Here is a 25,978-nt window from a genome sequence, read left to right on the forward strand (position 1 = left end):
GAGCTGACATCTGAGCAAAGACCTTTTGCAAGTCTTTAGGAGGTGGGGAGTCAAGCCATGCATAAACACCAAATTGTAAAGTGACAAAATGACCACAGAAATAGGGTCTGGCATGGAGATGGAAATATGCTGGCGGATATCTAAGAAAAGATTAGAGAACTACAAAAGAAATTAATAAATGAATACCAATCCAATTTAAACCAGTCTATTCTTATACTCCCAGTAGATAAAATGAGAGTGAACGAATAATTCTGGTTTTTTTCCTCCTAAAGGTTGGATGATCATAAGCGCAAGGAAACAGTATCTCTTTCCTTTACCTTCTGCAATTTTAAATTGTGGAGAAGTGGTTACTTCAAAAGCTAAGGTCACGAAGACTTTGTAACATCCTCGTTAGGCTGTGGTCAGGGTGCGATGGGTGAGCTCATGGGCCAGGAGTGGGCTGTGTTTCGGGATAAGCCTCCGGAGCACAAATGGGCATTCTGAATTGTGAGGATTGACAAAATTCACAACTTTTGAGCCAATGACTTTACTTAAGTGAACTTATCTTAATAAAATGTTAAAAATATAGGAATATGCATGTATAGAGATGTTGACAACAGAATTTTCGGGGGCAAAATTTGAAAATAACCAAAATGTTCAACGATAAGGGATTGCTGTGAATTATGGCACTTCCTTATAAAGAAGAGAACGAGGCCATTAAAAATGATATTTTGGAAGCTAATGACTTGGGAAATGCTCTCCATTTAATGTAGATGAAAAGAAGAAGGAACAATCTTGTCCGTACTGTAATTCCAGTTTTGAGAATACTAAACCGTGAGCACACTCATCTGTGAGTGAGGGGACACTGAATGTCTTTCTTTTCCTTTTTTTAAAATAAAGTATTAATTCTGAATTAGGCTTTCAAAAGCAAACCAACAAAAATGAAAGATGCAGAACAAAGTTATTGAAATAGTCTAATATTCAAAATCTCCTGTGTCTGTCTGATGCCTTTAGTTGGAATAGTTTTAATGACTGGATGGGGCATTTTTGCTTCTTATTCTACCTTAAAATTTGAGGTTGTTTCTAGAGGGAAAAGCATCTTAATCCCCCACACCCTCACCTCCTGCCTTCTTTCGGAGCATCAGCACCATGGACGCTGCTGCGCATGCCTATGGGGGCCGCAGAGCCCAGTGCCCAGGCCCCGGCCACCCCTCTGCGGGATGGTTCCTCAGACGCTCACCTGGCCTGGGCCTGCTCAGCCACGTCCTTCGGGTTCACGCGGTCCAGCAGCCACAGCCTCCTCCAGCGCCCTGGGATCAGGTTGTGTCTCAGGGGCCTGAGCACCAGTTTTGTGCCCTCCTTTGCTGACACCTGCTGGAGTGGCCAACGTTAAAGGGTGACAGGTCAGTCTAAACAGAGTCTTCTTTCCCTGCTTGGGCGGACTCGCCACCATGAAAGTTTCTGGAATTATTTCGCTGACTTTTATGTCCTCAGAAAAATCATCTCCCCTCCTTACTACCTGAATTGCTTCACATTCTCCCTCTATACACATACACAGCGTGTTTCCAAATTAAATGCCCCCCGACTGCCACAGTAACTCCTGCTCCTTGGAGCAACCCAATCACGTGGAATCCAACAGCTAGAAGGGGCTGTGAAGGAGCACTGTGTCTGTGGCTGCTGACATTCAGGGCTGTGGACGCCTCTGAGAATCGATGCTCACTCGCAGATCTGTCTCCAGGACAATGCTCCTACGTTCACTTCTGTGTGAAATTTCAGTGGATTCACAGACCCCCTGAAGTGCAGCCAGCCACCCCACCTTAAGAACCTCTGCTGAAAGCAAACAGAGGAAGGAGGTGTTTTATGAAAGCATTTTCAGCCCTTGAAATCTAAAGTGTAATAGCCAAGTGCCCACACGGTGTCAGTCTAACATCGATAAGCCCTGGTTCTCCGCAGGGTTTTACAAACAGGAAGATCCCAGGCAGTGAACCCGAGGGTCTGGGCTAACAAAGTTTAGTACAGCAACGCCCACTGGAAATAATTTGGCAAGGTCCAGGCACTTGACTTTTGTGGGCCATTCATGAGGGAAAACTGTCGTTGTGAAGGCCGTTAGTCAGCATCCCTCACTATCATGGTGTTGGAGGGCGAATCACGGAGAAAGTGACCACAAGAACTTAGTCATGACAACAAAGTGTGCTTTCCGGGAAGATTTAAGTGCTCTTTGCTTAAAATTTTCCTACTATCCTGTTTCTCATACTTCTTAAAAAGAGCTGAATTCTCTTGCTAATTATTTATAATTTTCTTTAAAAAACATTTCAAAGGCAACCATGAAGTCTTAGCTTTATTCTCTATGAGTCAAAACTGAGATGGACGGGCCGGCCCCGTGGCCGAGTGGTTAAGTTCTCGCCCTCCACTTGGGTGGCCCAGGGTTTGGATCCTGGGCGCAGACATGGCACCGCTCATCAGGCCATGCTGAGCCGGCGTCCCACATGCCACAACCAGAAGGACCTGCAACTAGAATATACAACTATGTACTGGGGCCTTTGGGGAGAAGAAGTGAAAAAAAAAAAGCTGAGATGGCGATCTTTCTTTTTAGGGCTCAGGAAAAGACATGTTAAAAAAAGACCCAAAAACTTCTCCAAAAATGTACTAGCAACTAGAAACCTTGTTCCATCATTTTTATGAAACCAGAGGCTTTTCTTTTTAATCTGTAGCCATTTCCAATGCCTCTTGCCTCCCTCCGTGTGGGGTCGATGGCTTCAGATTGGACTCATTTGGCCTTTTCTTGTCCTCAAAGGCTTTTATTAAAATCTATAAAGTAAAAAAAAGCATATTTATATTGAGAAATGCTTATGGTTGAGTTTGCCACTTCCTTAGTCTTAAATATCGTAACATGTGAAAAGAGCAGAATCTGTGGATTTACTGGAGGGAAAGTTGTTTGACCGCAGTATCTTATGCTGATTCATGAATAGCTGGCACGTCGCTTCAGATGTTACCTGGACACGGGGCTCCGTCACAGGGTGGGCCTTTGTGTGAAGACCAGATAAGAAACACACCTGACAGATGTTGAAGTTGAGACACTTCAGACAGCGGTATCTGCCGATTGAAGCAGAGGTACAGCTTACATCACTACCAGTAGGCGAGCAAAGAACAACATTCAGGTGGTGAACGAGTGTCCCCAAAATCCAGGAGATGTCTCAGTATCAAGTGAGCATAAAGTTTCTCCCAGACTTTACAGGGATATTAAATGAATCTGATGTGTTCATTTAATCAAAGAGACCTTCTGATTGCATCTTTAATAATATGGCATTATGTTAATATAGTTTAAAGCAATAAACTATGGTATAGAAGTCTGAGTCATCCCCCAAAATACCAGATGCTTTCTATATGCAGGGTAACGTGGCCTACAACCCTTAGGACGGACCCTTCAGTCTGCAGCCACATCTTGTGTAGCCACACAATGCTATCAAATATTTTGAATTTAGTTCTCAACTTAAAAAAAAACTGGAAGATTTCAATAAAGTTTAAATTCTGGCTTCTCTTAAAAATTCGTGAGATATGATAATATTGGAGCTGCATTCCTCTGTGGTATTGGGGAAAATAAAACCATAGGCAGAGAATCTAAAATAAACTTGTGTCACTTTCCAGAAATCTGTATGTAGGAACGAATAAAGTGGAAGAGGGGAGTTCCTCTCCAGCCAAAACTGAGTGACAGCCACACCAAGTTTCTTAACACATCGCCCTTGCAGACTCACAACCTGGAATCTCCTGTGGTTGGAGGAGAGCAGGGACTCGGGACCCTCTGGTAAGGAGGGGTGTTTCGTAACATTCAGGGAGAACACTGTGAGAACTCGTAGTCGTGAATTAGTAACTTTTCAAGGTGAGTGGGATCATATCATCTGAAAAGTATAAGGGACCCATACGTTTTTTCCGATATTTTAATTCTCTTCTCCAACTGCGCTGTAGGTAGCACAAAACTGTGTCTTCCTCATCAGTGGGAGCAATTGGAGGGCAAAGTGGCAGCTCCTCCTTCTGGATGGGAGATACACTCCTCCATTTGCCACAGTTCCCCCTGGCCCCTCCCTCGTTTACACTGCTTGCCTTGCTCCTGTGACCATCTGAGTTTTCACCCTCCCTCTTAAAAGGTACAAAAAGGGAAATATGGCAAGATCTCTGTGCTCTTCAAATTTCTTATCTTGCTACAAAGAGATGATGTGGAAGCTTGAAGTGCTAACCAGCAAAGTTAGGTAAGATGTGATTAAGTGCCAAATGAGAGGCATGGAAAATAAGTGCCCTAGGAGAGAGGGAGGGAGACCCCTGTGGGCTGGCATGGTCTGAAAAGGTTTCGGGGTGAAGAGAGACTTACGCTAAGCCTAGAACGCTGGGCTGGAGGGGGAAGTGCAGGCAATCCAGGTAAAGAGGAGGAGAAGGTGAGGAGGCTGGAGTGAGGAAGGGTCAGAGCGTGGCAATGTGCCACACCTGCTGGCCACTCCAAAGAACAGAGGAAGAGAGCTTGGCGTGGCCCCAAGGCCAGATGGCAGAGGTCTTCTTACTGCAGTTGTCTGAAGCCAGAGCAGAACATCGGCTCTGTGAGACCAGCCTCCGGCTGCCCTTGTTCCTTGCTTTGACCCCGACACCCAGTCCCGTGGCAGATACGAATAAATGCTGTTGAATGACTAATAGCGGCTGGCGTTTTTGAGCACTTACTGCGAGGTGGGCATTGTGCCCCTGTGACACAGTTAATCCTCACGGAAGTTCTTTAAGGGAAGGTATTCTATTATCCTCATTGTACAAATCAAGAAACTGAATCAGTTTAAGCAACTTGCACAAAGTTATACGACTACTTAGTAAGTGGTAGAAGTCGGCTTTGAGCCCAGGGACACTGAATGAATGGAGAGCTGGCTGTTTTAACCACTACGATCGACCCCCAGGCAGGAGGCTTGAGCCCCAATCCACACTCCACCATTAGTAGTGACCGTGGGGTGGAAACGGAAGCTCCTTGTCCTGGAGGATTCCTGGTACGTGGTCGGTTTTCAATAAACATTAGTTGAATGAAATTAAATAATGACTTGGTTTCTTCACGAGGAAAGTGGGGCTGGTAAGCCCCGCCTTCTTGTTTTTACAGAGCTTTGAAAAATATTCAGCCTGCATAATTGGGAAGACGTTCACTTTTTACAAAGTATTTTTACAAGGATTATTTGATGAGCCCCCCTTACCGACTGGTTGGTCCAGCCTTGCAGTGTGGGTGCAGCTGACTCCCTAGGACCACACGCGGACCCTGACCTTGCCTTAGCTCCTCCACGTGCTGAAACCACCCACAGGTGTATGAGAAAGGGTGTTGGTGGGTAATGAGCTCGGTCTGTTGTTGATGCGTTTACCAACAGAGAACCAAGTTTTCCCCAACCTCATCTCAACCTCACATGGCTATTCCAGGGCATAAATGCGACACATCCTGCTAAAATCAGACACTGGGCTTCGGAACAATCTGTGGCCTTTGTACCTTTTCTTACTCTAGAAGGTCAAGCCTTTGCCCTCTTCCTGCCTACGATGGCTTTTGACTGTCATCCTCAAAGCAGTGGAAAGATCTGAGTCTCCCACCTCCAAACCCAGCTTTCAGATCTGCCCTTTCCTCCACATGGAGAGCAGACTGGGCGTGAGCTGCTCCCGTGACACCTGATCTTCCCTTTGGGTCCAAGGAAGGTTCTCAGTCGTCTGCACAGGGAGGCAGCTGAGCATCATGGCCGTAGGCAGGGACGCTGAATTCAGACCCCAGCCTCCGCCACTTGCTGACCGTGTGAATTTAAGCAAGTTATTTAGCTTCTCTGCAAATTAGCGATACTTATACCACCTTTTATATAGGATTGTAACAAGTCATAAATGAAACGATCTGTCTGAACCACTCAGCCTAACACTTGTTTAACAGTTACTAAATGTAAGCTATTATTATTATTGTAATTCTTATAAATGGTTCCAAAATATTTAAAAGGATTTTTGTAACAAAAGAAAAGCTTTTTTCCTCTTAGAGGAATGAAAAATGTCTGCTGGTCAGACTGTGTCAATGGAAGAATTTAATATTCCATTAATTACAGAAGATAAAATATAATTTAGTATCGACCAGAATCCCTCATACAGAAAATTACTGACCCAAAAATATCAACTGAGCTCTGGATGTGTGAGAAGGATACCAGATCTGGAGAGACACAGCTCCAGCTCGACCCATTTGGAGGGTGACTGCCTGAGTAATACTGAAGAGGGACCGTACCTCAGCCCGGTGATCGGGAAGTCCCTACAGATCCCACACCGAGCAGGGCGAGTGACCATTTCAGTGGCTGACAGTCGGTGGCAGGTCGGCAGCCACTGGAGGATGGGAGGCTCAGCCTGTAACCAGGACAGGAATTTCTCCTCTTTGATTGCTGGGTTCAACACCTGGGAAACAGTGGCACCCTTAGATGTGTTTCTAAGCACGACCTTGGTTTCTAGTGTAGATGACAATGTACTTTCACCTTCCTTTCCGGCTCTGTTTGCATCAGCTCTACCAAAGAAGTTTATCATATGAAAAGCCAGAGGCCAATCCCCCTCCTAAATCAGGTTGTCTGGGATGCTGTGTGGAGTAAGAGGTCTGCAACTTAAATCAGTCAGCAAACGTGTCTGCCACCAACTCCGGGGACATCCCCATGACACTCACCTCTTGGAAACAGCCACGTACAGCGCTTTCCACAGAGCACGGGACACGACTCTCCCCCACTACAGTTGGGATCTGCAGGAGGCAAGAAACCCCAGGTCAGCTGTTAGAAAATGCAGAAATACATGGCCATGGGAATCAGCATGCCCGAGTGGCGGTGCCTACAGCACGGAGTCACCAGTATTTGGTGTCTGAGGCTGGGTGAACTGGCTCAATCCAAGCTGACAAGATATCTGTGGGTTTTGTGCGATGCATGAACAGAGACAATGAACACACAAGCGGGGAAAGTAGGGCGGGAGAGGGAAGTCTGGGAACAGGGCGGTACAGGGGTGCTTCCATTGTTTCTCTTCTCACGACCCCAGGCAAATTGTTTTAACCTTTCCTTTCCAAGGTGACCTCTGGATCACATGTGATGACGATACTGTATTCAAGGTCGGAGTAGTTTTAAGGAAAATGTTTTCAAACACTTTCACATCATCTCATTTTAACAAATGTCAATTTCTGAGCTAGGGCAGTAATCATTATTCTTGTTTAAAGCAAGTGGTGGTGAAATTTGATATTTTGCTCAAGGTGAAAAAAAAAGCGAATTAGCTGCAGCATTGAGATCTCCCTCCAGGACTCCTGACTCTGTTGGGGGGTTCTCACAAGGCTTTGCCACACCCAACCTCATGTGTGTCCCAATGGCTCCATCTACACTACCTCCATCAATGGTTTCCATCTTTCACCATAAGGACTAAGAACCCCTTGTGACTGTGCCAAGAGGGCCAGGGACTTGGCTTTGATTATCCATATGCACAGATACGTGTACCTGTCACCTCCATTTACGCCCATTTGCTCGCGGGTCCTAATTTCACATCTGATGTCTTCACAGCACAGGCTGTCAGCCGGCATTGCCCGCAAGCTCAGAAGTAATTTCAAAGACCCCCCCTGCTGAGTCCATCAACTCGAATAAACATTCTTCTAATCAGGAAAGTGGCACTTAGAACCACTTTGCCGACAATTAGCCAGGCAGAAGTCAACAAACATTTGTGTAATAGCGACAAGATGGCTTGTGCTTTAAATTGATAATAACCCCATCACCAGCTGAACATAAGTAACTACTCGTTCCATTATTTGGCTTTTGTCTGAAAAAATAACTCCTTCCCCGCACTCTGGCCTGTGAGTGCCGGTGGACCAGCTGGCCCACTTACCTGGGCGGGGTCCTTGAGCTCTGGGGAAGGAGTTTAACCTCTTTTGTAAAATAAGGGAAGTAGGTCAGAGGAGATTGACTGGCCAGCTCTGTGATTTTGACACCAGTCAAAAGAAAATTCACTTGTAGTGGGTTTTAACCCACATTTTTGGCTTTAAGTGTGTGCACAACGATTTTGTGGATTAATCGCCCATTTAACTAATTTCTTTCAGGTGTTCCACGGAAGAATTAACTGTGGCTAGACGGCATGCTGGCAGGAGCAGAACGCCACTTGAAATGATAATTAGGATTCTTGAGGGGGGGGGGTGTGAATCACACCTGGGGCCTGGAATTTTCTGTGGGACTCCATCTCTGAGTTCTTATAAAAGTCAATGGGATGATAATTTGCTATGCAAATCTGTACCTTCCTGACGGCTTTTTCAGGAGCAGACTAATGCAGACAGGAGACGGTGTGGGGAGCTGCCACTTCAGCAGCTCACCGACCTCAGCTGTGCCTGGAACAGGGGCAGATTTTTAAGGCCTGTTCATGGCTGCCGGCCTGGGGCCAGCTGTGGTGGTCAGGAAGCGAGCACAAGGACTCCCATAGGAGAAGGAGAACGCCCCCAATACGAGTTCTTCCATCACATCCTCCTAAACCCTCCAGTCTTACAACTCTGACTGCATAAACGGATGGAGAGAGTTTCCCACTCTCCTGGCTCCCCACCAGCTTGAGTCCTGGGATGCTGGAATTGCTGGGCTAGTGCCTCTGCTATGGTGGCTCCTTGAGACACGCCTGAGAGTCAGCAGAAAAATGGCAATGGGGTCCCTGTGCGCCGCCACCACCAGCACAGCTCTGAAACAACTACCCCAGATGTTTTAACCTTAAACATTGTAAAAAAAAAAAAAATCATTCTATTTAAGAAATATGAACATCTTAAATATTGTTTGGAATTTCCAGAATAAATTAGATAATTATTATGATCAATAAGAACATAAAGTATTAATATGAAGACCAAGTCAAAGTGAAGGTAATTTTGGATGAGGTTTTCCAAACCATGTTCCCTGTCTAGAGTTTTGATGATCTTCCTCTTTACTCACCCCTCGCCCCATCATGACTATCCCCAGTTGGGGATCTTTGGTCCTGAACGGTGCCAGAATATGCCACCCCAAAATATGCCTTTTTGACATAGATTATTTTGAGCTAAAAGCCATTGAGAACCTGCAGATGCAGGAAAAGTTCTAAAAATAGGGCACAAATTTTCCTTTTGCAAAGGACATGTACATTTATAAAGAAAATTTCCATTTGCTGAAGACGTCTCCCTCTCCTTACCAGGAAGAGGAGGACTGTCAACAATTTTTATCAAATGGAGAAGGCATCAACTTAAATCTGTGTAACAAACCTTACTAAACAACCCTGTTTACCATACTTTTCCTGGTCACCTTCTTATTACTTGCCTCCCCCACCCAGAGGCCCAGGTCCCCTTTCCTTTGTTCAGCCCCAGATGGTATGTAAGCCTGAGTCCTAACCACCCCTTTGAGTTACTCATCACTGTGTGCTCCCATGCGTACACACCAGGCACACGTTAATAACCTTATTGGTCATAAGTAAATTTCATGACCAATTTTTTTGAAAATCAGTGGCCCAGCCCTTCTCCATAGTCTATCTGAGTCTGGAAGTTCTGCTGAAACCTGTCCACCATGGGTGACCCTGCTGGTATCTGACATACCAGTTGCAGAGCTTTCAGCATCACAGCAACACGCAGCCATCACAGTATGACAGCCGACAGATGGTGGTGTGGTTCCCTGACTGGGACACAAACCCGGGCCATGGGGGTGAGAGTGCTGAATCTTAACCACTAGACCACCAGGCCTGGCAGGGGAAAGCATATATATAGGTAATAATTGCAACAAAATTTGACAAGTGCTATAAGAAAGTTATGCACAGGGAATAAGAACTTTTAGTGAGGAGGTGGCTAATATTTGAATAATCTTGATAGATGAACAGCATTTGTCAAGAGAAAGGATAGCAGGGGTGTTGCAGTAGATGGAGCTCTGTGAGTCAGACATGGAGAGCTTGGTGCGTGCCGGGTACAGCAAGGATTTTGATATTGAAGAATGAAAAGGATGAGGAGTGAAAGGAAAGATTGAACATGATGGAATAAGCAAAAGAAACCACTGGATAGCTTTTCAGTGGGGATTATCTGAATCTATAGAGATGTCATCGTTGTCTTTGACTAGGCTCTTTCACAACTCTGTAGAAATTAAAGTTAAGTTGTGAGTAACTGATCGAAATGCAAATAATCCTTATCTATAGACAAACAAATAAATTCTGTCCTAGTTGAGGAACAACCCTCCCCTTCCCCAAAAAGCCAGCCTTGCCTTCACCTGCAAATTCATTTTATTACGCCTAATCTATCCATTTGTCTGTTCTTTGGATATTTCTTTCAACTAATGTTAACATCTTATTGGAGCCCTCTTTTAATTAATAAGTTAAATAAATTTTTGGACACACGTTCATTTTATATTTGTGGGACAATCATGATTTTATCTCTTTTTGAAAATAGAAAGATTGGGTCAAATCATGAAAGCTTTTCTTATGATGCTGAGTTTAAGCTTTATTCTGTAGACATGAATGTCCAATGAAGAATTTTAGGTGTGAGGGTGGCATTTGCATTTTGGAAAAGTCGCTGGCTTCCGTGTGGAGGTGGAGAGAGGAGAAGCTTGGGTTGGGGAACCTGGTTAGGCAGTGATCGCCCGGATCAGCCTATCCTCCGATGACAGCAGCAGCTGCAAGGGGAGGAGCTGCATAGAGAGCTGTGTTGAGGTAGAATTGACACCGTAAAAATCAGATTCTTTAATAACAATGTGGCTAATAAAACTGGGACAAATTTAGAATTCTTAAGTATTAGAGATTTACCTGCTGTAGGTCTACCAGCAGGTTTCTCAAAACCCTTCGAGTCATGCATGCCCCAGAATCATTAGCTCCCCTGTAGTTTCCTGCATAGAGCTGAAAAAGAGCTGGACACACAAGGGGGAAAGAAATCTTTAAAATGAATACTTGCAATATAGCTTCAAAGAGTCCGCGCTTTGAATTCTAAACAGTTCATTTGCGAGTATGGAAGGGAAAGTTGTATTTCTTGATTATTCGCTTGCTATTTTGAAGGCTTCCCACACCAGATAGTTTGATAACTAATAAAAACCCATGCACATTTCAACCCCTTGATAACACGTTGATGATGAAGACCATGACGGTGGTAAACGGCAATGTGAGGAGAGTCCCCATCTTTAAAGGAATAATACCTGCTTGTGTCTGAATAACTCCTCCACAAGTAAATATCAGGGATAACCAAATTACGAATAACTGAAAGCATAGACAACATCTTGAAAAATGCCAAGTCTTGCAGAGTACATGCCGGACAAGAGCAGTGTGGCGGCATGTGGGAGGAGTGGAGAAGAGGATGCGTCAGAGACCTGCCCACAGCGCTGCAGACACTCCCACCCCCATGTCTGTTACCTCTGTATTTTGTAAGTGGGCTGTCCCCGGAGAGGGCGATCAGGGCCGCAGCTGCAGGGGTGAGCTTGACAAAGCCGGTTCCGGTGCTGCGTGGCAACAACAGAGACAAGAACGGGGAAAGCTCTTGGTGAAGAGCTTTCTAAAAACCGAAACTATTTATGGCGTTTCTGACATGGGGCTACAAGTTCAAGCTTTTCACGGTCTGTTTTCCTCTATCTGGAATTTACCAGGGCTAAGAAATTGGATTAAAATATTTCATCATTCATTCATTCATGTGTTCAGCAAATATTTACTGGGTGCCTCCTGTGTGCTGAGCACTGAACCAGGCACTGGGGACACAGAGGCATACCCTGTCTTCAAGGAGGAGGAGCCTCACTCCCTCAGGACTCACGTGTCTGAGACCAAACAACAGAGACGAGGACTAGAAGGCAGACAAAAGGAGCAAACATTTATGTGAAAAAATCCGCCAGTTCACGGGCCCTCACTGGGGCCTAATCATCCTTCGCCCACTGGCTGTGCCTTTCCAAACCTACAGAACAGCATATCAAGGGCAGGAGGATTGCTAGAGGCGGGCACTGATGTTAGAAATGACACTCAAAAGCTTTATGCTGAAGGAGGCTGGAATTATGAAAAAACAACTTGAGAACATGTTTATATATTTTTTGTTCAATAAAAAAATAATAATAAACTAGAAAAGTAAATCCTGTAAGGAATTTGCCAGACAGTTAAACTGTGCTTGCCTCTGGAAGGCAGATTTTTGGGTGATGTTTCTTCTTCTTTACTCTTTTTCTGTGCTTTCTAAATGTTTTATGTTTACTATGACCTTTAAAAAGTCCATTCTAAAGGATGAGGCCTACTGGGTCAAGACCACATAAAGGAAACACAATGAAGTGGGACGGAAGAACGGTAAACCCCAGAGCCAGAGAAACACACACACAGACACACACACTCACTCACACACTCACACCACTGATTCCTGGGCATGCATAACCAAGCCTTTGACAGGGTCTAAACTGGCTTGCAGCTGCAATGGACTAAATGTGTGTGTCCCCCTGGAAAGTCATATGTTGAAACCTAACCCCCAATCTGACGGGATTTGGAGGTGGGGCCTTTGGGAGGTGATTAGGTCCTAAGGATGGAGCGTCATGAATGGGATTAGTGCTCTCACAAAAGAGACCCTGGAGAGCTCCCTCAACCCTTCTGCCATGTGAGGACACAGGGAGAAGAGGGTTCTCTGTGAACCAGGAAGCTTGTCCCCACCAGACACCAAATCTGCCAGCACCTTGACCTTAGACTTCCAGCCTCCAGAACTGTGAGAAATAAATGTGCGTTGTTTAATGCCCCAGTCCATGGTGTTTTTGTTGCAGCAGCCCAAACAGACTAAGACAACAGGTTAGCCAACCATGCACAGGTTATTCACCCTTACTCCACCTGAGAAACAAAACAAAGACTGATAATTGGTTACACAGAAATGAGCAAAGAAGGAAGTTTCCAGGGCCTCCGGAGAAAAGTGTCATTTTTCTTATGGACAGATCTACAATCGCCCCAGCGAAAGATGAGCACGCTGCTCTAGAGGGAAGGCAGTTTCTGTGAGAGATAAGTAATGTGGATTTTTTCCCCCTTTTTGCTATCCATGGGTCATTTATATTAATGAAGCTCATAAACATGTACTTCTCCATTCCCCTCCCGAATGAGTAATACATTTGTGGAAAACAAGCCTTCTTACGTATCAAACCTTAAGCCACTATTAGACAATACACATGGTCAGGGACCAGAGGTGACTCAACACCGGCCTTGAGGTCACAGCGTCACCGCCACATGCTCACCTGTCGTACATGGCTGTGAGAAGGCTCAGGGTGAGCTCCGAAGCTCTGGGATGCACCCGGCCTGGGTTTTCCACACTGACTCTCCGAAACAGCTCCTGGAGGGTCTGAAGAAGCTGCTGCACAGAGAAGGGGCTCTCTCTTGCTTCCCAGAAGCATTGCCGTAGTAGGACATGCCGAATCAGAGAACTGTGAACCAAGTCCCCTGCAGGAAGCAAACGCAGAACTGAGTCTTATTTTCTGATGGGAACAAAAGGCTTCGAACAAAGCCCATGTCACCTAGGGTTTAATGAAGACTGTTTTGTTGTGGCAGCTATTTTCTCTAAAGGGCTTTAGAGATGGCCACAACTTGGATACACATCTCTTGTGCACGGTTCAGGTGTTACTCTTGTGACAGTCTATTTGATTTTGGAAAAGTACATCTGTTAGTAAAGTGTGGTTATTACATTATTCCCAGTATAACCTTGAGGATGTGGCTCTACAGAATGAAGTTGAAAGGGAAGGAAGTGAGAAACTTGAAAAATAGCTTCCAAGAAAGTTAGGACACTGTGGTGAGGGGTCGGGAAAAGCATTTGTGTGCTCGTTATTAAGCGGATTGAGCAAACTTTCCTTTCATATTCAAACACCATCTTTTTTGTCAGCAGCTGAGCTTCAGAAGGAATATTGTGGGTTAAAATGCAGTTGCCTGACCTAAAAACCCAGTGATCTTTATAAGAGAGCTGCTGAATCAGCAGACCCGTTACGTCCCACCCTTGCCTCAGTAATATTTAATTTTCATCTTGGTTCCATCAGTATTGTTGTCTAGGCAAGGCACCTAATAAAACCAAAGTTGCTTACAAAAAATAATGGATAATTTCTTATGTACTTTTTATCACCTTCTCCTAAAAATTTTACAAGGCAATGAACAGAAGAAGAATGAACTAGAACTAACCCTATGGTTTCTTGCAGACAGAGGATGACAGGCAAAATTAATAAACACCACTTGCACCATCTGAGAGAGGAGGATGTCAGCGGCACCAAGAGCTGCTGGCGTTTAAAATGCTTCAGTCTGTGAAATGATAAAACCCTGGCTTCTCTCTACTTCGTAAATCAACCTCACAGATAAGAAATCTAGCAAGTATAATAAAAATTTTTATTTGTTCTCCGGTACTGCTTTTAAGGGGAGAGTCTAAGGTTTTCAGGATGTGACTTTAACAAAAACCTGGCTGCAGGTGGCGGAGGGGGCAAACGTTTATCGTCACTCGATCGCAAACGCATCCCTCGGCCTGGCGTGCTGTGCGTGGACGTTCCTGTCTTCCGCCGAGAGCTCCGTGTTGCAGCAAAACAGATAACGGTGGTGTCCGTTAATCTCACCGCGGCGTTTGTGCGGCGACGCTCTCCAGACCCTGCGCCTGGAGCTTTATCTCAGCGTCTGGAGTTTTTGCTTTCAAGTTCTTGTTTGGCTATCTTTGTTAGGTAGAACTTTTCAACTACTGATTTTGTGTATTCTTAATATTTCCCACGAGTGTTATTTACATGCACTGTTTCTGATGCCAGGGATAAGAAGAAGTTTGAAAACGTGCATCCTCAAATTACACTGTGTGAACGCAACCAGGCGCTAGTGATGGAAGGCGCCACCGACAGCGCCTGCCAGCCTCCTCTCAGGGAGACGTTCTCCAGAAAGATGGCATCACTGCGGGAAAACTTTTAGTGAGCATATTCTGCCTTTGGTTGATCTCTGGAATAATAAATGAGCTAAAAGTGAGTTTATTCGTCTACATCAGTGATTTTTTTTAAAAACTCTTTTTTTAAAGCCAAGAATCCCTTCTTCAAAGGACCCTTATGCAAAAATGCAGAGTGGGAAACAGGGAGGCGGAGTTGTCCTGGTTGAGGGGACCGTCTTTGGGGTTTTCTGGCTTGCTTGTACCTCTTCTTCCCAGCTTTTGATCCCTTTCCTGCCCCACTTCATACCGTGCACACTTTGTGAAGCACAGTTTGAAAGATACTGGTCTAGGGGCCAGCCCAGTGGCGCCGCGGTTAAGTGCGCACGTTCTGCTTCAGCAGCCCCGGTTCGCCGGTTTGGACCCCCGGTTTGGACATGGCACCACTTGGCAAGCCATGCTGTGATAGGCATCCCACATATTAAGTAGAGGAAGATGGGCACAGATGTTAGCTCAGGGCCAGTCTTCCTCAGCAAAAAGAGGGGGATTGGCAGCAGATGTTAGCTCAGGGCTAATCTTCCTCAAAAAATTAAATTAAATTAAAAAAATAAAATAATTTAAAAAAAGAAAGTTAGTGGTCTATATAACTTATTAGGCAGAAGGCAAAAATATTTAAAAAGTCAATCTTCAGTAGAAATGTCATCTATAACAGCTTCTTTTAGGTCTGGTACGATAAATGTCATAAATCATTTCACAAGAAGTGATTTTTTTAAATGCAGTATGGAAGTTAGACATCAATAACTTTAGATATGCTGAAGGCCTGTTGTTTTTCACAGCTAGGATCCAAGATATTTCATTTTGGAGAATTTTTACAGGATAAACATTTTTGCTATATTTTACCTTATTTTGCCTACATAGGAAAAGAAAACTGTAGCAGTCAATCAGATATAAACAATGCAAAAGAGCAGATATCAGGGAATTCTTGAGATAGTTTTAAAATTTATGGCTCAAGGTTTATTCATCTGAAACTATTTTTGCATGTTCAAAAAGAGATAAGCGGTACAACTTCAAAATGCAAATCTTATGTAGTAGAAGGAATTTTAAATTTCATACTTGAGTCTACAAGCACAGATTCTATACTAACTTATTTTGTAATTTTATTTTGTGTCAATATTGGTATCCTGAAAAGGAAACCAAAAAAAATTTCCAGAAACCAAGTAAGAAAAACTTTTAAAAAATCAAAATCCTCATCCACAAGTCATTTTCTCTTGTCAGTTGGAGAAGCTACATGGGAGTTGAACACACATGGTGACCCTCCCACCCCATGCTCTCTGTTGAAATTGGAGTAAATGCCCAGATCCAGCCTTGTGGAGTCCGCTGTCACTCCCATGGGGAGTTCCTGCTTGCTTTGTGAATTTTACATCACACATTAGGATCAGATTATTTCAAGTGTTTCAGGAAGCTGTACTTACACTGGCAGAGAGTTTGCACCTATCGCAGTTTGAAGGCTGTTCTATAAATGGAATTCTCAGTCCTCTGAAGAGCATCTGGAAAGAAAACATGGGATATCGTGGATACAGGGCCATCTCCTTGGATACAGCCCACACCCTGGAAGGGAATCCTAGAGGCAGTGCATCCCCACCTTATTTTCCAGGTGAGGAAATCAAGGGGTAGAGCTCTCTCTCCTACCTGGGAACAAACGATCATGGGCCACAGCCTCCTGGGCTGCAGGTGACCCTGGAGAGCACCCTCTGAGGCCACCAAACTAAGGAGTAGTCCTTCACGAATCTGTCCACGTTTTATATAAGAAGGAAACGGCCTTATGAAACAGAATAGAAAACTACATGTGGAATGTAAACTCCATTTTGTTAATACATTCTAGGCACATGTGCACATATGCATTTGTGTGTATATGAAACGACTCAAAAGCTATCTATCCATTCATCTGTTTAGCAAATATTTATTGAGCTCTTACTAGATGGCCCTGGCACGTTGCCAGACCCTTGAAATATAGCAGTTAACAAAACGCAAAAGTCCCCACCTGTGCAGCTTAATTTCTGGCAGCATTCACACAATTGTTAACAGTGGGTGTCTCTGAGTGCTTGAATTCTTAGTGTTTATAGTTATTTTCTTTCTACCTGTTGATATTACCTAAATTTTCAATAAAAAGCACGTGTTGTTTTTATAATCAGAGAAGAACGATTAAGACACCTTCTTCTGACGGCCGCCACCAGCGTCCCTGCAGCAGCTGCCGGCGTTTCCAAGCACCTGTGACGCACGGAGGACATGATCTGGAGTCATGCCTCGTTCTGTTCCGCCCTTCCTCCTTTGGAGAAATTAGTTTCCTTTTTGATCTTCAGTTTATTGATCAGATAAATAGGGACTATAACACATTCCTTGTAAGGTATTTGCATGATTTAAATAAGAAAATACAGGCAGTTATCTCTCTTACTTCCACCGAAGATCTACAATTTAAACTTGTTCTATCGATCCTCCAAATTTGATTTTCATCTAGTTTAAAAGACGTGTAGCAATCTCACAGCAGAGCTTTTTGTTGCCTGACTGAAATGGTCAGTCCTCATGTCCAGAAAAAGTAAAACCTGAAAGAACGCCTTTGACCACTAAGCTTATAAGCTTTATCTTATCGAGACTTAAAATTCTCAAAATTACAAATTTAGGAAATATCTCTTGGGTTTCTACTATGTGCCAGGCCTTGCTTCTAGAGAAGTTATCATAAAATAGCTATTCCTATTTATTAATTTACTCATTAATTTGCCACACACACAAACACACGCCCACGACTGGAGTGCCCAGTAGATCGCAGGAACTGTGCTGGGGACTGAAGACATTGCAGTGAATCAGGAGTTCTCAATGTCAAGGAGGGGACGAGACCCATGTTCTGAATAGGGCTGCAGACGGAGGAAAGCAGGCAGACTTCTCAGGGGAGGGGCAGTGAGAGCTGGCTCCTGAGGGAGAATTACGGAGCTTGCAGGGGATTCAGTGGGATGAAGGGTTTGGGGGAATGACATGACAAGTCTAGGGGAGACTTCTGCATGTGCCGAGGCACCAGGGTATGAGGATGGAGGAGCTCCGTGTGGCTGGAACGTGTGAGAGAGTCGGGCACAGAGGGTAGGCGAGGTGGGTGTGAGTTCACTAAGGAGCCTGTGTCCTCTCACTGGCCTCAGGGACTGCAGACACTTTACGGAACTCACCCCAGTGGTTGTAAAGAATGGATTATGGGCAAGACCAAAGCAAGAACTTATTTCAATGATTCAGGTCCAGAAGATAAGATTGATCGTGATTCATCCTCAAGGAAAATTTAATGAATTTCAAAAAAAGTAGGAAAATTACAGGCTGTGTTCTCTGACCCATAATGCAATAAAACTAGAAATAATGAATAAAAAGGTAAAAGATATTTACCATTGTGAAAAATGTTTTAAATTTCTTCTAAATGGCATGTGGTCAAGGGAGAAATCAAAATAGAAATTAAACACTATTTAGGGGCTAAAAAATGAGGGAAGAATTATTGAATATCAATGCCAAACTTAATTAATTAGGCTGTAAAATGAGAATAGCAGTGAACTGGAAAATGGAAATAAGAACTGACTTTTTGGAAAGAAAAGCAAATGAAATAAACATCTGGCAAGCTTAAGGGAAGAAGAAAAACACAAAATATGAAACATTAGAAATGAGAAAGGATTTATATTTATAGATATAGAATTAATTTTAAAATAGAAAAAAGCTATGTACAATTTCGTGCCAACAGATTTGGAAACGAAACAGAAAATAGAAATGATGAAAATATACTAAACAAGTATGAAAGACTAATCACTACATATTTTTTAAAAAGGAAAAACAGTCATCAAAGATAAACAGCCATAGGGAGAGAGAGTTTTGCAGGTGAATTCCTTTAAATTTTCAAGGATCAGGGGAATCCCTGTCACTCAACTCTTCCGAAAACTGGACAAACTCAGAGAAGTTCCAAATTCATTTTAGGAGGCAAGTAGAAGTGCAATACTAAAACCTGATAGTGTTTTATTGAAAGTATTATTGTTACTGAGAAAAAGCAGGTAAGTTCTGAGTGGAGAGCCAGCCCTGGTGGCCTAGTGGTTAAAGTGGCGCTCTCACACCTGAGCGGCCCGGGTTCGTTTCCTGGTTGCAGAACCACACTGCCCGTCTGTCAGTAGCCATACCGTGTCGGCAGCTCACATAGAAGAACTAGAAGGACTCACAACAAGGACATACAACCATGCACTGGGGCTTCGGGGAGGGAAACAGAAAATCCTGAGTTGAGACTCGGAAGAGGCTGGTATAATTGGCTAAGGAACATCCTTGAACACGGGCCTGTTCCAGCATCAACTCAAAAGTCTGAAGTCTCATCTAAATACCATCTAAGTCAGGTATACATTTTTAAAAGACGATCTCTTTCAGGATTAAAGCAAAGATACTACATAAAATATTAGCAAACATTTTCAAGAATATATTAAAGAGTAATATTTCATGATATAGGAAGATTTATTTCAGGAATTTAAAAATTGCTCAACAGTTAATTGATATATTAAAAAAGACATCCTTGTTAAAGTCAGGAAAAAAATCAAGAGCCCTCCCATTGTCCACTGTGATCCAACACCAGCCTGAAGCAGAGAAATAAAGCACAAGGCATAGAGGCCACAACTGTCCCCTGCGTTGTGGCAGACAAGGCAGGGTCTTCTTGACAGCCCTTGTCAAGACAGCTTCCTAGGAAGTCAGTGTCAGTCCATTGGAGCTGGCACACACTAATGGAATTGAAATTGCTGTTCCTATTTTGGAATTCTAATCTACAAAAATAAATAAAAATATGAGGACGTATTAGAAAGGAAGAGATTTACAGATGATCTGGGTGCCTATCCAGCTGGATAATTCAGGATAATCTGCAGGTTGGCTGGGGTTAGGATAACTGTTTGAGAATCAATAACTTCCCTCATGCCAGGGGTTTTCAAACTCTAGCTTGCAGCTGATTTCCCTCAGGGGCCATTAAAACACAGATAGCTGGGCCTCGCCCCATAGTCTGGAGGGTCCTTGGGACCTCTAACCCCAGGTCAGGCTGGTGCTTTTGGTCCAGGAACCCTACTGCTTCATACCAACAATAATCAGTTAGAATGGGTAATTTTTAAACATCTATAAAGTGCCTAAAGTAAATGAAACAATCAATGCACAAGACCTTATAAAACTTTACTGACAGACATTAAAGATAATGTGAATAAATGGAGAAATCTATTTCCTCCATTCCTGGATATTCCTGGATAGGAATGTTCAATATTGTAAAGATGTGAATTCTACTGCAAAGGAGTCTACGTTTAAAGCAATTCTAATCAAAATTCCAACTGCTTTTCTTAAACCTGACAAACTGATAATAAAAGTAATCTGTGAAAATAAATGCAATGGGGGCTTCTTTCAGGAAAAAATAGAGAGTGGAACAGAACAAAGTCAGACACTGATGTATGTATATACAGAATTTTAGTGCATGACAAAGATGACATTTTAACTAAATGAGGAAATTACAGATTGTTAAATAAAATAGTGTCATGGCCACTGAATGAAGAACCATTTGGAAAATGTAACATAGGTACTCTAGTCCATATCATATACAAAAATGACATCAGATGTACTAGAGTTTAACATGAATTATTAATTATTAAGACAAGAATACTGAGAAAATATGGAAAAATTTTTGGCAATCTTGAGGTCGAAACGGATTTTAAAGCATGATTACAAAACCATGGCAATATGTCTACCATTTAGTATGATCCTATTTTTGTAAATAACAGTAATAATGAAAAACAATAGCAAAAAATAACACAATACACACAGTGAGGAAGGTTATATATCAAACTCCTAACGGTGCTTTTCTGGGGGCAGGGGCACACTATGGGAGGGATTTAAGAGTTCACCTCCTATAATGTGAGAAAGATCAGAATGGCAATGGGGACAGATATACGACATAACTTGCTGGGCAAAATTGGCAGGAATTGGTGGCTGGCTGAATGTGGGAGGGAGACCAAGGTGGTGAAAACAATGGGAAGAAGAAGTTGGGCATGAAGCTGGAATAGGAGCTGGTTTTTAACACAGCGAGCCTGCGGTTCCTGTAAGACTTCTGGGTGGAGGTGTCAAGCAGGCAGCTGGAACTTCCTCTCAGACCCTTGTGCAGCCAGGAGTCTGGCTCCCGGATTTGGCCTCAGACGCCTGCGCTTGGAAGAGACAGAGCTGGAGAGAAGGGTCCTTGGGGCGCAGATGCTGGAGCTGAGGTGACCTGAGAGTCTAGGCAGACGTATTGGTCAAGGGGTCCTTCTGACACCTGGATGACCAAGCACAATCCAGGCGAAAGGCATCAGGTCAGACATGGGAGTGCTGGACTCGAGCTAGAGGGTTGCCCATGGAGAAGAAAAGGAGAAGCTTAAAGAGGCTCCCCTCTGAGGAGCTGAGGGGGAGTAGCCGCGGGGCTTTTTAGGGTATCACTGTCCAAAGAAGAACTGTGATGTGAAGAAAACATGTCTTCTTAGGTTTCTAGCAGCTACCTTTTGAAAAGTAAGAAGCTGATGAAATTAATTTTTAGAATTATTTTATTTAATCCAATATATGAAACTATTGTTGTTTAACATGAAACCAATATAAAAATTATTAATGAGATCTTTTCTATTCTTATTAAGTCTTCGAAACTCCATGTCTTCTTAGCACAACTCAATTTGGACTAACTGTATTTCAAGAGCTGCCAAATGGACAGCTCAGGTTTAGAGAATGCTGGGGGGAGAGAAACCACATCCTAGTGACATTGTTGGGCCAGGGCTAGCTAGTCCTCCCTTGGGTAACTAATTATATGAGGTAATAAAGCCTCTTTGAGCTGAGGTAGACAGTGGATGGGGAAGGGTCACGGGTGAGAGGACCAGCTTTGGCAGCAGCCCGTCCCTTGTTCCCTGAGAGGAAGAATTAAAGAACGTGACGGTGGGAAGAGTGCGCGTCTGCAGGCTTCTGTTTTCCTTATAACGTTGGGGACAAGTTCACCCCCTTAGAGTCCGGAGGAGGTGGTGGGGTAGGAAACTTGGGGAGCGGTGAAGATTTGGACTAGTTACAGCAGGGAGTGAAAGAGGAAACCAGACACAACTTTGGAAGGACCTGCCAAGCAACTGTGCAACTCCACTATGTCCTGTGATAACCAATTTCAATCGCATAGCATTTACACCCATCACACTCACTTGAAGGCAAAGTTCCACATGCAAGCAAGCTTCGAGCCCAGCACTGACTTGTATTTCTCATGCTGAAGGGAAGAAGCCTTGAGAGAAATATAACTATTTTCGTATTTAATGTCAGCCGATTACCATAAAACTCAGGCAATTGGGAGTAAGTGGTTTGTGCTCAAGAGCGTTTGTGACCAGAAACACAGCCAGCCCTGCAGCCTTCCCCAGCCAGGCCCTAAGCAAACCAGACTGGGGACCGTTCTGTGGATCTTTCTGATTCACTCATACGTGGCAGGATAATTATCGTGGTAGTAATTTCTTTCTTGTTCTTGCAGCAGTGGGGGAATTTAAAGAAGGAAAAGGCAGTGTTTCCACGTCCATTCCTGTGTACGTCCCCAGGTCTAAGCTCTTTTTACTCCTTCGGGAGATTTAACACTTCTTCGTGTTTAAGGGGCCACCCTGAAGTCAATGCCCCACAGGCCTTGGTGTGGAAGGACTGTCAGAGAACTAACGCCACCCTTCGAAATGGAAGACTGGGAATCAGCACTACCGGCATTTCCTGGACTAAAGGAGAAGGTGTTCTTCCAAAGCAGAACAGGTGCACTGGTCCCCCAGAGGCAAGGCGAATGGATGCTGGTGTCCCGAGGGACGGTTTCTCTCTGAAGGGTACTTGTTACATCAGATCTACCTGGATCACCCCCAACCTCTTCTTCTCCACTGGCTCCTCCTCCCTGACCCCTACATACACACTGGAATCCCCCTTACCTTTGGAATCAATCTTGACATCAATGTTCTGGCTATGGCTCCCTCTTTTTCCTGGATGGGGAGAGAGGCTGATGTCTCGATAGGAAGAGGGGAGGGGCCTGTCTGGGGCTGTTTCCAGTAACTGTCCTTACTAGCAGTTCCCTAGTGGAGGGAATGGCTACATGTGTCAGCCAGGGATACCAAACCCAAGATCTGGCAAGGATTTCTGTGTCCAGTCTTGACATGGAGTCCCATGTCTTCAAGGGAATCCCAAAGGCAAAGGCAAAGAGCATAGCAAGTTGTGGCCACAGGGGCTCTTCAGGTCAGATATTCAGGATAAAGACCTCAGAGGCTTCTGTCTGCCTCTGAGGGATGGCTCCTTCCCAAACTTAACTCAGTCTACATTACCAGCCAAGCTGCAATGGCTTGATTTTGGTTTGGAAGATGAGGTTTGCTGCCCTCGAGTGTTGTGTGGGGTAAAGTCCTAGCTGTTACGCATGTGGACATCGAGTGCCAGGCACCGTGCTAAACCACCTGGGGGATGATGGTGCTGAACCAGGTCGGACGCATCTTGGAGGAGTTGGAGCACACCACAGGCCTCTCCCTGAGCATCTGGTGGTTCAGTGGTCAAGATATGGTCCTGAGTCAAAGACACTTACCTCAGGCGAGCTTGGGCTGTGCCTAAAAATGTAATCAAAACAAGCGATCTTGTTTAAGCACTCTCCACATCCTTTTTTCTCTTTTTTGAACAGGTGCAACCATATCAAAGAACCTATAATTCGCTCTAAATCTTTTGTTATTGAATATCTTCTTAAGTTTTAAACATGCTTAGTTTTCAGATGAGTCCAATGTTAGCGTACGGTAGTAGTCACACCTCTGCCTAAGTCTGGAGGAGGAAACAAAGTGGCCATAATAATGTGGAAATAATTCATGAAAATGTAGTGCCCAACATTTTTTTCCTCCTGGAAACTGGCCAGGTCTTGTGCCCCGCTTCCTCTCAGATGCACCAGATGAGCGGAGAGCGTCGGCAAACCCTGGAGTCTGTGGCTCCCAGATGCTGCTCGGGGTGGGAGAGTGCCTCCGTAGCTGCTCGGCCATCTGGCCCATCGCACTGCTGTCAAGTTGTGTTTTGCAGCGTCAACTGATGAAGCTGTGCAGCGCAACATGGCAGGCTGTGCTAGTGCCACTCGGAAAGTGAACGGGATCCCAGGTGATTCACCACCAGCCCTGCTTCCTCCAGGCTTCATTTTTTTTTTTTTTTTTTTTGCTGGCAGGGGAATATTCAAGAAAGGAAGAAATTGCTGGATGTATCTGGCCCGAAGCTATGAACGAAGTAGTTTCAGATGCTTAAAGAAATAATACTACAAGCTACATGTGATCTCGTTCGTGGCAGCAATTTGACTGGGAAACGTGTTTTGCTTTAAATGATTCTTATTTTTGCTTAGCCAAATCAACGTTCTACAAGAACTGAGATGAATGTAATAAATCTCTTTCAACTGTCCATCATCTAGTTTGATAATCCAGAACTAGGTATTTTAGGTCGGTGGTCCTCAAAGGGTGGTCCTGGGTGGGCAGCATCAGCTTCACCTGGGAACTTGCTATAAACGCATCATAGACCCCAGCCCAGACCCCATCCCAGACCCTCTGAGTCACACACTCTGGAGCCGGAGCCCAGCAGTTCAACAAACCCTGCAGGTGATTCTGAGGCACACTGAATTTGAGAAACATTCTTTTAGGGAGAGAAAATTGGGCTTTGAGTGGATTATCTACTGCTTTGTGTTAAGCTTATTAATATGAGGGCCCAAATTTGGGAGACCCAAAGATCATTTGAATCATTAGTAATGTTGTTTAGGTAAATAACTTGAGATATTACAGAATTTTATACAAAACAAGTAAAGTTAATGTAGATTTTAACGAGGGGAATAAGGCTGCAATGGACCCAGCAGTAAATGTCACAAGCCAGTCCGGCCCCCACGGCACTCAGAGGCGCTGGAAGAAAGGGGGGTCGGTTTCCACACCCATTCATCAAATATTCATACAGCGACAGCTGTGAGAGCTTTCTCCCAACTTTGGGCCCACAGAGTCCTGCGAACTCACTCCTGACATTAAAATATCTACTGTGATATCATTTTAATAGTAAAGGATGAAGATATATGAAAATAAGATAGCCAGTTTTTGTGTTTGAATAGCAATTTAAAATGTAATTACATTGAGACCAAGTATTTTGTTGTCTTATTTTTGGTGCTTTGAAGACAACAGACCACACACTCTTCAGTACATCATGAATTTCTGTTTAGAAGAGAGAGAGTCTTTTTAATCATTCAATAGTTTCTTCTTCCGCTAGAAATTTGCCAACTGTCTGCTCGTCTGCAACTCAGAAGTCTGAAAATGCAACATCTGTGCCTAATTTTTTGTTTACAAACTGTGCTCAGAACCTTGACAATATTACTCACCTTGTTTATCTGGGTCCATTTCAGGAATTTCTCGGAATGGCGGATGGCAAGAGGGTCCTCGTCGCTGGAAATGAACCAATCCCTTAAGCAGAAGGTTCTGTGGTGGAGGAGCGGGGTGGGGCGCAAACAGGCCCTAAACAGCCATTTCACCTGTGGCTCAATGAGTCCCAGGTGATCGTAGAGACTGAAATCTCTTGGGAGAACAGAAATGAGGAACGTGGGAGCAGAGTTTCTGGGGATTTAGAACTCTGTCCCAGAAACTGACCCCAGCACCTGAAACTGACAGTGCAGACGCCCAGAACTTTTGAGGAATTATAATTTTAAGAATGGACTGGATTCTCCTTCAAGAAAATGTCAATTTACTTGAATTCTGAAGGATAAAATTTGAAACTCTCAATGCTTAAATTTCTAATATTATTATGCCAAATAATTCTACATATTAAATTTCTGACAAATGCCATCCATTTAAACACCTATCACATAAATATGTATGTACCTATCACACATATATACATGTACATATCATAAGTATGTATACATGTGTGTAAACATAGAATTCAGTTAATATTTTATTTTAAAAGAGTTGTCAATTAACTACCTGTTGTTTCATGTTGCAACTATTGTTCAAACTCTTTCTCTATATTCATTGTCAACGAAAAGAATGGGTTATACTATAAGAAAATAATATACAATTCTAAGAAAAAGATATTTCTTAACATGAACTGTTGAAAACTGTTTTAAAAAGTTACATGATAATTAAATGTAAA

General features: G+C 43.7%; 1 protein-coding gene across 1 annotated transcript in view; it reads right to left on the reverse strand.

Moving 5' to 3' along the window:
• The window catches only part of DYTN (dystrotelin), a 54,686-nt gene extending 35,692 nt beyond the window's left edge, over positions 1-18,994 (reverse strand). The window contains 9 exon segments of the mRNA XM_070506620.1: positions 1,220-1,350; positions 2,973-3,072; positions 6,239-6,402; positions 6,662-6,733; positions 10,744-10,844; positions 11,341-11,426; positions 13,167-13,368; positions 16,276-16,350; positions 18,934-18,994. Coding sequence (XP_070362721.1) covers positions 1,220-1,350; positions 2,973-3,072; positions 6,239-6,402; positions 6,662-6,733; positions 10,744-10,844; positions 11,341-11,426; positions 13,167-13,368; positions 16,276-16,350; positions 18,934-18,994 — 992 coding nt within the window.
• Positions 18,995-25,978: the final 6,984 nt, after the last annotated feature.

This window comes from Equus asinus, chromosome 4 (genome assembly GCF_041296235.1).
Source record: "Equus asinus isolate D_3611 breed Donkey chromosome 4, EquAss-T2T_v2, whole genome shotgun sequence".
Lineage (NCBI taxonomy): Eukaryota > Metazoa > Chordata > Mammalia > Perissodactyla > Equidae > Equus > Equus asinus.